The sequence below is a fragment of the Manacus candei genome, unplaced genomic scaffold (genome assembly GCF_025592945.1).
Source record: "Manacus candei isolate 608988 ecotype Guabito, Panama unplaced genomic scaffold, ASM2559294v1 h1tg000027l, whole genome shotgun sequence".
NCBI lineage: Eukaryota > Metazoa > Chordata > Aves > Passeriformes > Pipridae > Manacus > Manacus candei.
The window spans coordinates 8069295-8083533 of record NW_026138075.1 but is presented as its reverse complement, the minus strand read 5'-3'; the positions used below and the strand labels follow the sequence as shown (position 1 = coordinate 8083533).

The following is a 14239-nucleotide window of genomic DNA, read 5'->3' as shown; positions in this document are numbered from 1 at the left end:
ACCATTCTTTTTTTTTACTTTAGAAACATCCTTCATGTCTACTCAAACCATCTTGAGGCCTTGTGCCAGTGAAATAGACGGTGCAATCACTCTGTTTCACAAGTATTAACCTCAGCCCTACTTTTTTGCAGTACAACAGTTTCTGGATTATAGTAGTTTGTTGCATATTTCCCATGGAAATAACAAGTTATAAAAAATACATCATAACCTTGAAAACACTTGTGAAATAGCCATATGAGTAGAATTTTTATCAAAAGCTTCTGGTTTTTTTAAATGTGTATGGAAGTAGTTCCCTAACCATACAGAAATGTGTGCCTCTTAGACAGGAATGCATGCCTAGGGGGATTTAACTCGCTTGTTGGAGTAGTAAAACTGTGTATGGTCCTGCAAAACTCACAATCAGATAACAACTGTTTTTCTATTAATAGCACATTTAACTTTCTACCATCTCCTCCTGTACTCAAAATGAAAATGCTAGGTGCTCATTTGTTTGTGTTTTGAAGTTGAATCATTAGGCTGGACTCTCACAAAGAACATGTTGCTGCTTACACCCTCTTGAACTCAGCCAAAAAATGACTCCTTCAAAAAATTTTTAATAACTACTTCAGCTTTAATTGGAAGTAATTTTTAAAACCTGCTATACTCAAAAGTTCTTCTCTCTTTTGTTTGGGGAGTGCAAACCTGGCCTTGGTAAAGCACCCGATACTTTTGCAAATGGCCAATTGTTTGAGTCATTAACCTTGAACATTTCAGTCTATCACAATGAGCTATGAAGAATTTTTCAATTTTTTCTTTTTTTTTCCACTAAATACAACAGATTTATTTACTCTGCAATATAAATGAGAAAGAACAAGACAGAGATATTGTTAGCTTTTTTATATTTTTAACAAGTTAATTTTTTTTAACAGGTTATCTTTAGGTGTTTTTCATGTATCTGGCTTACATAAACCCTAGCTGAAGTGAAATGAAAGGTGCAAACTCAGCTATACAGTCTGATATTTCTACATTATTTTTTGATTAAGTTATTTACTGATTTTCACATACAGTACTCAGACAACTTGAAATTAAATGCAGAATAGCAACAAAGGACATACAAAGTTCCACATGGCTTAATTTTATTTTTTAAAGTTTATTTGCTTAGAATAAATGAAAACTTTACCATTTTCTTGAATAATCAAGCAAATAGAAACTTGTGGGCATTCTTTGACTTTGGATAAATGATAACAAGAGATATTAATGCCATTGAGAATAAAGATACTGGAAAAAAAATACGTTCTGGGTTACAGGTTTGCAACAAAATACATATGGACCAAGTACCATTCCACAGAAACCTCACGATGTAAAGCCTGTCTTTTATATGGACAGGTAAATATATAGACCTTCATCAACTGGGCTTGAGTGTGTTTCAGGAACATAAAACTTAGTTATCACTTCCACATAAAGCCACCAGGATGCTTTCATAATCCCCTTTGAGTTCATCCTGTCAATTTAAGCACAAAACCCCCACAGTTGTTAGAATAATGGTCTTAAGTGAAATAAATTTCAATAAGCATTCAATATACACGTACCAAGCATCAGTGCTTCACCTAAATAAATTAATCACTTGATAATACACATGTTCACCATAGACTGTGCTGCAACTGAGTACCCTCAGTGAAATTATCTGTACAACCTAGAAATAAACACATGCATTTCCAGAGTCACGCAGTTGTAGACAAGGTGTTGACCTGGACTGGACGCCAGGTGCCTACCCAGCCCCTCTATCACTCCCCTTCCCAGACAGACAGGGGAGGGAGTAAGATGTGAAACAACTAGTGGTTTCGGAAAAGGAAGTTTCTTAAAGCAAAAGCTTATATGTGCAAAAGTGGCACAAAACATAACAAGGTTTATTCTCTACTTTCCATGAGCAGCAATGTCCAGCCATTTTCCTAGAAGCAGGGCTTCAGCAACATGTAATGGTTCCGTAGCAGGCAGCCACTGAAGATAATGAGTGCGTGCCTTCCTGATCCTTGCCCCAGCTTTTATAACTGAGCTGATGGCATATAGTCTGGAATATCCCTTTGGTCACTTTGGATCAGCTGGCCTACTTGGCTCCCTTCCCTGGATCTTGCCCTCAACTGAGGAAGGAATGTTACAGTGCTGATGCTGTGCTCAGCAGCAGACAAAACACTGGTGTGATCAACACCCTTCTAGCTACCAATGCAAAGCACAGCACTGTGAGGGCTACTGTGGGGAAATGAACTCAGCCAGATCCAGCACAAAAGGCCAGGAGATTTAATGGCAAAAATAAAGAAGAGAAGCACAGGAGATTTCTAGACATCCAGGAGCTTAAGCTTTTCTTCTCTAAATATAGTGAAAGTTCTTCCTTGACCAGTGACATCCAATGTTCATTAATATTAAAACGCTATACACATTGTGTCTAGGAGTATCTCAAACAAAGGCTAATACTGCAGAAATACTCTATCCACCATGGGATATTCAGCTTGGTAAAAATGGATATTATGCATTAAGTATGCAGTGTAATTATTACATGCTTTTTTTTCTCTAATTTGAATCTACTTTTCAGAGACATATTAACTGTTTAGTGTAGCCGTGCTATACTTCAGGACATTTGGATGCAATTATCACTCTAGGACATGATGAGGTGATGTACTTACATAGCAAATTACAGTTCACCCACAATCATGAGGGAAGAATAAAAGCAACCTTTGGCACCTAACTGAAAAAGTAGCAGATGCCAATAAAAATCCAAAAGGTATTTTGATACGTGTAGAGAGTAGGTTTCTACTCCAGTCAAGATTTTTTTTTTGTCTGCACTACTAGCCTCCAAAAAGATGCTCTACCCTTTTCCAAGTTTAGCTTTCAAGTCCCTCACTGGTTAAATTTTCCAGAAAATACATTGGGTAGTCAGTCTCTTTTGAGAATATATTTTATTTAGTTTAACTCATTTACTTAGGTCATCTGGAAAGCAGGCCAAATAAACATTAATAAAAGTTAACATGCATTTGCAGGAGTACCTCAAATGCTAAAACCCAATAGCCAGTTTCGTCAAATGTCTCCCATAGAGCTGTCAGGGCAATCATCTCCACTCTCCTGCCAAGGTACTTTATGTCTGCCTAAATACAGGAACTTGGGGATATTGTAATCTCCATTCAGCTCTTGGCTTCTATTGAAAGATGATATCCCGAGATATGTATCTTTACTAACAAATTACTACCCCTTTTCTGACAAAAAAATGGACTCAGAAAAGGAATTAGTTCTACCACCATGTGGACCATTGGAAACATGAGTTACTCAGTTACAATGAGATACTCAGGATGAACTGGTGACTGAGGAGCAGAAGAGTTAACAAACCTTCACTGGACTTCAAAAATCCTCTGGTTGTTTTGCATTTTGTATGTCACTTGAGAGCAAACCTACCATAATGGCTTGGCGGAGAGAGATGCCATACAGCCTCTTGTAATAGCCTTTGATCTCATTCATATCCACTTCATGGCGTGAAACCATGATTCTGATGAGGTCTTTGTGCCGTGTCCCAGCACCCTGTTAAAAAAAAAAAAAAAAGAAAGGAGGAACAAAGAAAAAAAAATGGAAAAGAATGATACTGCTTATGTCATTGAAACATCTTTAATCAAGTTTTGTGTGTTAATCCATTAGACTTCTTTGCAGGTGAACAAATCCCACATCCTTTTCCTTAAAGCATAATGGAGACCTCTCATATCTGCCTTCTGTTCCCTATGAGCACAATTCACTTCTAACAGTCTATCTCCACCCTGAATTTTTTTTACATATTTCTTTTATCTGTTTCTTGAAAAGAGTCATCTCCTTCACAGTGCTTGCTAGACATCAGAGACAACCTAGAGTTCACTTTTTTCATTATTTTTTTAACAGTGTAATGATCCGTATCTTCATAATATTTCACTCAATTTTTCACATACTGTTCCCAAACAAGTCACAAGAGTTGTGACAATACCTGCATACCAGACTGTTTCACAGTCTCCACCTGCCTCACTCAACTTGGGTTCCAGATTTGCCAGAAGGATCATGGATGTCTCATCAAATATTAGTCTTCCACAAGGTTCGTGCTCTGTAATTGCTCTCCTATTTCCTTCTCACTAATATTTTTGTGGTTTCACAAGTAAGAAAAGTTCCAGTCAGCTTTCTCTTACTGTTGACTGTGAAAGATATGTGTGGATGGATAGACACCCTCCTGAACACACTGCAGCACACAGACAGCTCCTCCTATGGAAAGACTCTCAGGTTTCAAAGGCAGGAACAGAAGGAGTGAACAAAATACACTGAATTTCCTTCCACAGTCTTTTTCTATCACACGAAGAGCTTAGAGAGCTCTAGCTAGCTTGTTATTTTTCAGCTTATAAAGCACCTCATGTTTACAAAGAGAAGTTCTTTCTTTAGGTTACCTTCATCGCCAAATGGAGTTTTTCAGCAAAGAAAGCCGGCTTGCTTGTGGCACACTTCACTGTAATGAAGCAGTGAGATAATGTCACTTCTGCTCTACATGTAAGAAGCAACTGAAGACAAAAGTCTGGCAAAAGAACACTTTAAAAACAGTCTCATTGTTCCTACCAACACATCCTATTTATGTACTTCTTTGTTACCTGTCTCAAAAATATAGGAGAAGGAGCAGTTCCTTTCCTCTGTCTATTCAGAAAACAATTCAGTCAGGGAATTCAGTTACTATAAAGACAAGAGTGTTCTCCCTAGTTTACTGCCACAAAATTAAGAAAGAAAAGAAGAAAAAGGTGAAAACATTTATGTCTTCTACAGAAGAGCTGAAGGTTATGATCTGATGTTTTGCAAACCAAGTTATGGTAAGTACTTGCCTTACACTTTTGATATTAAGAAGTATCTGATGGAAATAATTATTTTATTCAAAATATGCTTGATAAAAAATATTATGTGATATAAAAGCTGAGAACAAAACAGGTGCCTGGCTCCTGATTCCATGCCTGGTCCACTTGTTAGAATCAGTCCCTGCCTCACCTTATTGTTCATGAAGAACAGTCACTAGCTTTATATGAATATTTTCTTGAACACAAGCACAGAAGGAAATTTGTTATATTTTTAATAGTCATATATTAAAAGTGTTTTCACAAAACTTGGAGAAGAGTGGGTTTGGTTGAAGACAAGTTTAAAACTATTGGGTTTTCTACACAAGTTGTGCTTGTTGTTTTTGGCATAGTGACTTCTTATAAAGGTTTTTTTATGTTGACAATTCATCTGTTCTCTTTAAAAGATCGTCCCATATATCAGGGGAGGTATTTCTAGTAATTCATCAGCAGATAGGTTAATTAATTTTAGCTAAGTTAATTAAATCACTATGATTGGATTAGATTTTTATTTTTTTTTTACTCAGGAAGTTTCTCAGTGAAGCAGGGCAAGTCCAGAAAAGTTTCTGATCAGAGCAAGTGTAGCAAAAGTAAAACTTAAGTTTTCAGTCAGTACATACAGTAGGTTGCAATGTACAAAACCACTTACCAAGGGCAGTGAGGCAATTCTCAATGTCACCTTTGAGCTCCAAATCCAGTACTTTGTTCATGTCATGCTTGCTGTATTTGCTGTACTTCTGAAAGACTAAATAAGGGAAGAAAACTGAGTGAATAGAGATGAAAATACAGTACTGCCTCTGCCTCATTCTGCCTCTTCTGCTGCAGCAGAGGACTGTTTGTAAGTCATCTTTCTCATTTTCTTCAGACAGCACAGTGTAAAGAGCAGTATTACTTCATGGGCTAGTGAAGTCTGCATATGGAATGGGATTTTGTTAGGATGGAAGGGTTCGTGTTCCCATTGGTAGGGGTAGAAGTGGTCCACTGACTATCAGAGCCTGTGACATTGTGTGATAACCCTCTATCTAGGGCAAAGTGGCTTAGGAGCAAGACTATGTTGAGGAGTGTTCAGAACCTCTGTCACACTGATTGCTTGGCATTGTGATCACTAGCCATTTGAGACTTCATGGTAACAGTTTTGTTAACAGCCTAAATGATATTGCTCATCTCTACCATGGGAAGAACAGCCAAGCTTCCAACTGCACCCTTAATCAGCAAGCATTCTTCCAATTACAAAGACCTTTGTAGCAGCCAGAGTCACATCTTGATAATCTATATCCTCTCTGAATTCATGAGCAGGCCATGTGCAAAATCCATGCCAGCAAAGCACAAAGTTTCATTCAACATACCACTTCGAAGATGTGGGTAGCTTCTCGTAGTGAGAATAGTAATAAACACATTAATATCCGTTCCTTTTCTTTTCTCTCCTGCTTCGTACAAGGCCTGTCATAAAGAAAAGAAAGTAGTAAAGTCAATATTGGAATAGTAAACCTCAAACAGGAATACTGTACTTCTGAGTCATTACTTGTCAGCAATGAACCCTAGCCCTTGACACAATCCATAACAAAACTCTACCATACCTCAGACCACTCTAGCTCTGTCAAGTTATACTTCATATTTCACTTATAATAGTACTTAGAAAACACAGTGCAGCTAGAAAACATACTTTCAGACAATTTACGATCATCATCTAGCTCACACAGACATACTTCATTCTTGAATTAAGTTATTTTTCATTTATCGTGATATAGCAGTCTGCATGGGAGTTTAGGACTGGTAGGCATTCTTAATACTAACAAATTATCTCTGCTATTAACTGGTCCAATGTGCAAGAGAAGGCTATGCACCAAGTACTCCTTGTCTTTCCAGGAGTGACTTACTTCCAAGAAAGTAAGAAACAAACCAGTGTCCTTCACTTTCCTTACCTCCTCAAACCTGTTTAAAAGTAATCATTAAAGACTGCCACACAGCACAAAAAGACTCAACAACACTCTGCATAAAGATAAGCAGTACTGAACTTGAGCTTAGACAGAGTATTAATTTACTTTCATATCTAGGGCTGATGATAGAACTAAACTCTTTATGTACCAGGAATAAAAGCAGTATTTCTCCACAGCCTTTCTTTTTTCCTGGATTTTTTAAAAATCAGTTTAAAGTCTATCTACATTTAAATTGTAACCATGACGTCAGATTTCTCAGGAAAGACTACTAAGTTTTACCAAGACTTTAACAATAATAGTCCCACTAATGGTGGAAGAAAGAAGGAAAAGGTGTTTATTTTAGAATTACTGAGAAAATGACTGTGAAGTTTACCCAATAATTTTGAAAGGTTATCACTCCAAAGCAATAGCTTTGGCTAACACACTGGTCAAGGTATGCTAGCTAGTTATGTGCATAGATGAGTACACCTTTGTCCCTCAATTCAAGAACCGTGTTAAAAATGGGAGGAAGATTAGACCTAATTCCTCCACTTGTTGACCTGTACTTCAAATGGTCTGCACACTTTATATGAACTAGAAGAAGCCTTGCAGAAACATTTCTGAAGCTAGATATTAGGGTGAAGATCTAATTTCCTTCCGATAATGAAGCTTACATGAACTTCATGTAAGTGAAGTATTACTTCATGTAAACACTATACCCTCAGAAAAGATTGCTCTATGACATTCTCTATTTGGTCTGCAATGTACAGGATTCAGGCAGAACATGTGCAGCCAGTGTAATCTCAAGTAACTCAGAAGTTCTGTGGAGAGCCAAGTATGATCTTACCCTGGCATCATTGTCAGCAAGCTCATGATTCACGTGAGAATCTTCACATCGGTCAGCCTACATAAGGAAATAAACAAAATTTCACTGGTTCTCACAATCATTCAGTTCACTAAAGCTCAACACTTTAGAGTTCTGCAGAACCACTGTCATATCAATGCATAACTGGAAATAGTTACAGTTATGACAATCATTCTATGAATAAAGCTGTTGTATTTGTAATCAATCAAATTTCAGACTTCTAAGGCCACCAGCAACTTATTTCTTAAGTCCTACATGAAAATCCACAGGAAGTATTCTTTCTTGATGTGAAATTGCAGGCTTAGAACCTGTGATCTGCTCCCTGGTGATCATTCAATAGACTTCTTTCAAGTTGATTTGGAAGCAAAAACTGAGAAACCAAACCATGGACATATCAAAAAATAATCTTGTGTGCATGTACAAGCTTCATATATGTACTCAAAAATCTATCCATTTTTATCAGGAAGCTCCAGTGTTTAAACTCAGCTTTTGAACATAAATTTAAAAAATGCTTTGTCTACTTGTTAACTCCTTGCCCTTGTCCCATTACTAAGTACTGGAAACATACCTTAACAGCAGGACAAAAGGTTTATTTCTCTAATTGTAAGTATTTCTGCTTTTTCTATTTCTAGTCAATTGACATGACATTATGCCTGTTGTTTTTTCAAGTGCTTAGAGACAGCACCAAAAAAGTCTTAAAAGCATGACTGATAAACAACAAATATGTTTTACAATAAAAATAGTGGTTTTTAAAATGCATTCAGGATAAAATCTCATTGTACTTTGTTTAAGAAAAATTACAACTGATCTAGGATATGAAAGTAAAAAGCAATGTAAGGAAATAAACATTACCCAAATCTTTATTTATTGTATGACTCTCTAAAATAGACTTGATAATATTTATTTTTTATTACAGATAACGTCACTCAAAATGCCTAAGCACAGCATACCTTGGCTAGAGTAACCAAAGCCTTCTGAAAGTCACCAGATGTGTCAGAGATAATGTCTTGTGTCAGATCTCTCTTCAGCACTGAAATCAAATTGTAGTTTGTTTGGAAGTTATCATCTAGATTGGTCAGATAATCTTTAAATGTCCTTTCCAAACCATCCTAGGATCTTTTTCAGTCTTTTCTTAATTCCCCACTTAAATATGCAGTTGTCTTACTTTCTCTCATTTAGCTTCTACTGAAGAAGTGTATTTGTAATGTATCCTGTAAAATTCTAAGATATGCAGTGAAATTGGAGGTTAAACCCAAAATCTGATGAAAAATGTCCTTCTCTAAGGTCTTGTGGGTAGCATTGTCTTGGGCTCTGCTTGTGAAATACACAAGATTTTTTCTGAGCTGCTTGTTTTTTCATTCTTATTTCTGTCTGGTTTTACCAGTACTGAACTAAACCAAAACGCTTTCCAGAACAGTCAAGTTATTAATTTGGGCTTCTAAGATTATTTGAATGGAAATGTCTCAGAAGACTTGGCTCATAATCTCTGAAAACATGATTTAATTAGACAACATAGTAAACTTGACATATATGACAGACACCACACTACATTTTATTTCTTTAAATATTTTCCTCCTGTAGTTCACTGGTTGCTCCTACTGCTAACATTGTCTGTGTTTCTAACTCAATAAGCTTTTTTTTCAAGCCTAGTGATATCTCCAAAAGTCAGCCTTGTTTAGTTACAAGGGAAGAAAAGCAGCTCAGTTTAACATTCATTCTAGAAAACATCTAAATGTGTGACTCATTCCATGAGACACCCATAGTTCTGGCAGTGATGATGTACCTTTTCCTTCTCTACTGGGATCTACTTAGGTCAGAAAAAGTCAGTATGACGTCCCTCCCCCACAACTCCTTCAATTTTTTTGTGAAGCTTCATTTGCCTCCTGTAATGTTCTCTGCCTCTCATACTAAGAAGTGAGGCTGTGATTCTAATGTGCCTATGACAGAGTTGTACCATTAATACTTCTTTCTTGCTCTGAATTACCTTCTTTGTAGTATCTGTTGGCTTCTTTGATCTCTTTGTTGTTTCTTGAGGCCAGAATCTCAATTAAGGTATCTTCATCAGTTCCAAGCCCCTAATAAAAGTGATTGAATCTTCAGAAATGTCATTCAATAGAACAAACTTAAAATTTGTAACAGAAATTAGATGCAAATCACTGACTTGGCTTTGAAGGCATCACGTGGAACAAGAAATAAAAATTAAAAACATTGAGCTTCCACACAACATTGTTATTTCAGCTGTTTTGAAATTAAAATTTTATCACATTTAATATCCTAGTACCCAAAAGAAGTGCTAAAGGGACCAAACAGTGCACATAAAAATAGGAATGTAAAATCTATGAAGAAAAATACCTTCTTCTCTTTTTGTTTTCCCTTATGTGAACATATATGTAAACACTATGGCTCTCTATCACTATATTAGCAACTCATTTTCAGAAGGCAGAGTTCATTCTCACAAAATAGTCTCCTCCGACCTGAAATTCAGTACAGATTACTGGGTCTTGCTCCATAATCTGAATTACCAGTATAGATTTGTTTTGCAAAATGAGGTTAAAAAAACCCAATACACAAGCTTTGCAATCGAAGTCCAGTGTAACTTACAGGCCCTGATAATTACTTATGTTCTTCAACAAAGTTTATCTCTGAAGATTTTGTCTTACCTTCATAGAGGCTCTTAATTCTTCAGCATCAAACTGAGCTGGAGTTTTGAGCAAAGCCACAACAACATCTTCTAAGTGGCTTTTCAGGACTTTTTTCAAAGCTTCTTCCAGACTCTGTGTCAAGAAGAATAAGAAACACACTAAGCCAATGAATGGTAAAGATGTAGCTGCTGTTCAGCTACAGTCCAAAAACTAGTCTGACCTCCAATGAATCTCAGTCTACATCATCCCGTTGGCTACTAAAAAAGATTATGAAGACCTACATTAATTTTTTGTCATGTTTATGTTAATCAAATCATCAGGGTTTTTCAGTAAATATTCAGAAGTGTTTTCACACATTGCGGTTCAGCTGTATTCACCCATTTACTGCATCAGAAGATGACTCAAAATAGGCTGCCTGTTTTTCAAGAGAAGGTAATGCTATATTGTTCTTAAAATTATGACTAAGTTGCTTATGTGGATAACATTTAAATTTATCCACTTATTGCATGAAGGATGCAGAATTTGCAGGGGAAACTCTGGACATATATAGACAAAATCACAAGTTCTGAAATTAAGGTATGGGTTACATTCTAATTTGACCTAAATTTAAGTGAAAAAAAAATTAAAATTCATATTTATTCTGCCTCCTATCTGAAAATCCCCAGTACTCTTATTTTGTTACATTAAACATTTCAGCCCTACTGTTCACCATGTATGAGTCCAAGCTGTAGCTGTGAGAGTGAGAAGATCAACCTGCTTTGCCAAGATAGCTAGACCAACAAGATTATTTCAGAAACAAACCCTATGTCCGTAATTAGTATTGTTCTGCTTTAGATGGTGTGCCAGGAACTAGGGTATCTGATAGTTTAACATCATTAGTCTCCCTATGTCTTTATATTTTGATATAATAATTTAAAAAATATAATTGCAAAGCTGGAGCTTCCTCTAAGGCAGGAGAGAGCTGTGAAAACCACAAGTGAGGTTTTCCTGAACATAAACAGGAAATCTAGGCTAAAACAAGATATTAGACTTATTTTCTGACTTGGCCTTTAAAATTACACTTAAAGGAATCCCTGTTCCAAGAAGCAAATGCTAAGTAACTTCAGTATTACCAACTGTGAAATTGCAATTTCAATTTAGAGTTACAAGTTTAACTGAAGAAAATCTGTAATAGAGAAGAGTAAGAGCAATTTAAACTCATAGAAACATGTAGTAACTTCCAAGCTTCTCGGTTCCAGGGACTAGCAGTTTTATCACTCAGAGGTAAGAAAACACAGCTGTAGGCCCAGCCCTATACCAGTGGTGGTATATTTTTGGAACAGTATTATGGTCCTGTAACTCTCCTATCCAATTCAGTATTCTATCTAGATTCATACATGCCATCTAACCCAGGAGAAACATTGATATTCTGAGTGTAAATATAATCTTGGCTAGAATATTTTACCTTTCCTTTAGCCTGCTGATAGGCAGCTTTGATCTGCTGACGCTGAGCATTTGTTCTTTTAGTCAAGATGTCAATGATGGTAGCTTCATCCACACCTATGAATCACCAAACAACAAAACTCCCAATATATTCAAAATATATGCATCATTTAGCCAATTGTATTTTTATTATTATTTGCTTCCTGTCATATTTTGATTTCTTAACACACTTAAGTTTAACTGAAAGTGTAATCATTATGGACTCATAATTAGTGCTGTAGTAAAGAAACCAAATAAATAGATTCCTATAGAACTCAAAAATGTATGTTTCTGCAATTTCATACAGAAATTCTTAAAGTGTCCTGAGTGCAGAACTTCCACTAAACTGAAAACAATAACAAAAAAAACTAAAAAAAAGAGATGGTATATTCATTTAATCTCATTTAGTCAAACTGAAAAAGGTTTCAAAGTACAGATGAAGTGTCAAATGTGAATTTCATTAAAAAAGAGAAGCACAACAGAAGGATGCACTACATCATCAGCATATTCACTGCCTCATGCAGGAACGTTAGAGAAATCAAGTCAAAAAGTAACAGTATGGTATGCTATAATACTTTTTCCTTCTCTAGAAATTAAATTTTTACAAACCTTCCTTCAACATATTCAAGAACTTTAATGCAGCATTAAGGTCTGAAACTGTAATACAACATCAGGTTATCAAAGAGTTGAGATTCTTTAGCAAGTGGCATAATTTAATGTATTGTCAAGCCTTGAAAAGCAGAGGCAACTCTCCTGCTTGCCGTTGCCTCTTGCTCTGCTATTTTATACAGTGCTATTCTGAAAATTTCCTCAGGAAGAGTCTTAGTGTAGCAAGATATATACTCCTCTTACCTTTTACAGTAATAGCCCTGTCCAGAGCAACAACATCAGCTGATGGATCAAAATTAGGGTATGTTTGTACTCCGTGGATACCTTTTGAACTTTTCTGCAGAGGGGAAATAAAAAATAAAATTAAAAATAAAATAAAAATTACTCTTTCCAAAGAATATTTTTGCAAAGAAGCAATTTTGGATGCCTAAATAAAGTATGCATTTTGGGTTGTCTATTATAGAAATATGAAGGACACACTATTTTGTAACTCCAGGCAATTAAACAGATTCAGTAATGGCTATGCATCAGATTTATTCCTTTCACAGCTCATATATTAAAAAGAAAGTACTTCATATATTGTTTTAGTTACCTGAAGACCTGTTTCTCAGACTAAGTTGGATTGTGTAGGAAAACACTAACTGTCATATTAGCAAATTATGTCCAAATTTTAAAGGTTCTAAAACTACAATTAAGTCCTACAGGCACTGCCTTTAAAGCGCTACTAATTTATCTCCTCACCTTATGCAAACTGTGCATCACATTAAGGCTCTTCTCAGATGACTCATATCTAAGGCTATAAACACTTCTTGCATTCAAGATCTGGGAGAAGAATTCAAATCTAATCTTATAAGGAAGTGGAGACCTGTTGCCTAACTTTGAAACTTAAGACGTAAGCCACACTCTGCACAAAGCATTATCTACTTATCGCCTTTGGTGAATCTACTCCTAGGTGGACACTCTCTAATCAGCCCCTAAAGGCCTGTGGGAATTATACAACAGATTACATGGCTTGTCTGAAGTCAGCAACATGACAAATCATGTTAGTGGTAGGACCTATAACTCAATAGTGCTACCTAACTGATGCCTACTTCTTTTTCAGAAGTTACAAGATGCCCCAAGATTCTTGGATGAAAAATTTACGTAAAATTCCCATTGTTCTGATGTACAGTGAGATTTTTTTATTAGAAAATAAAATCAGTTTAGCTAGACTTTTCAGAGTCACCTGTACTCTTTCTCTTGTTTCAAAAACTGTTATTTTAATTTTTTCAATCCTTTGCCATTAAAATTAAACACCACAAGAGAAATGGCAAGGTCTTATGGATACACGTTTTACACACAACGCTCTGTATTGAATTTTGTACACTTCTAACATCTGTTAGATGTTCTTCTCCCTACACAATTTTATCATTAGGAGTCATGAGAGCAGACAGACTGCATATTTAAAAGTCTCTTGCATACATTTCAAAACATCGTTGAGACTTGCATGATAAGTCAACAAAGGAATGGGACTGTTTTGCTGCCTGTTTCTCGTTCTCATCAAGTTTGTATAGTGGTTTCCATGACAAACTTATCTACCAGCAATAAAAAACTGCCTGTAACCACCACAACCAAGAATGTCTCAGGACCCTGGGAGTGAAATGGGGATAGGATGGTGAAGTCAAAGTTTTACACACAAAATGTTGTGGAGTCAATATTACAAAATCCACAAAGGCCTAGAGCAGAAAACTTTATTTACAGAAATTTCTCCTATATTTCTTTTCAGTATAATAAGTTCTTTAGGGAACTCCTGTGACTTTGCAGTGTACTGCTTTGCCCTTGCTGACAGTCATTTCAGTATCTTAACCTCATTATCAGAAAGCTTCTCTGTATCATCCTAGTGAAGTAACTCTAAAC

The 14239-nt window shown here is 36.1% G+C and overlaps 1 protein-coding gene across 2 annotated transcripts in view; it reads right to left on the bottom strand.

Annotated features, from left to right (window-relative positions):
* Positions 1 to 872: 872 nt before the first annotated feature.
* The window catches only part of ANXA1 (annexin A1), a 360547-nt gene continuing 347180 nt past the window's right edge, over positions 873 to 14239 (bottom strand). For both annotated transcript variants that reach the window (XM_051789454.1, XM_051789453.1), the window contains exons 3-13: positions 12587 to 12680; positions 11718 to 11812; positions 10292 to 10405; positions 9616 to 9706; positions 8582 to 8661; positions 7614 to 7670; positions 6197 to 6290; positions 5500 to 5595; positions 4422 to 4480; positions 3421 to 3543; positions 873 to 1480 (exon numbers count right to left, since the gene is read on the bottom strand). In XM_051789454.1, coding sequence (XP_051645414.1) covers positions 1421 to 1480; positions 3421 to 3543; positions 4422 to 4480; positions 5500 to 5595; positions 6197 to 6290; positions 7614 to 7670; positions 8582 to 8661; positions 9616 to 9706; positions 10292 to 10405; positions 11718 to 11812; positions 12587 to 12680 — 963 coding nt within the window. In that variant the 3' untranslated portion in view covers positions 873 to 1420. The remainder of the gene's footprint in view (positions 1481 to 3420; positions 3544 to 4421; positions 4481 to 5499; positions 5596 to 6196; positions 6291 to 7613; positions 7671 to 8581; positions 8662 to 9615; positions 9707 to 10291; positions 10406 to 11717; positions 11813 to 12586; positions 12681 to 14239) is intronic.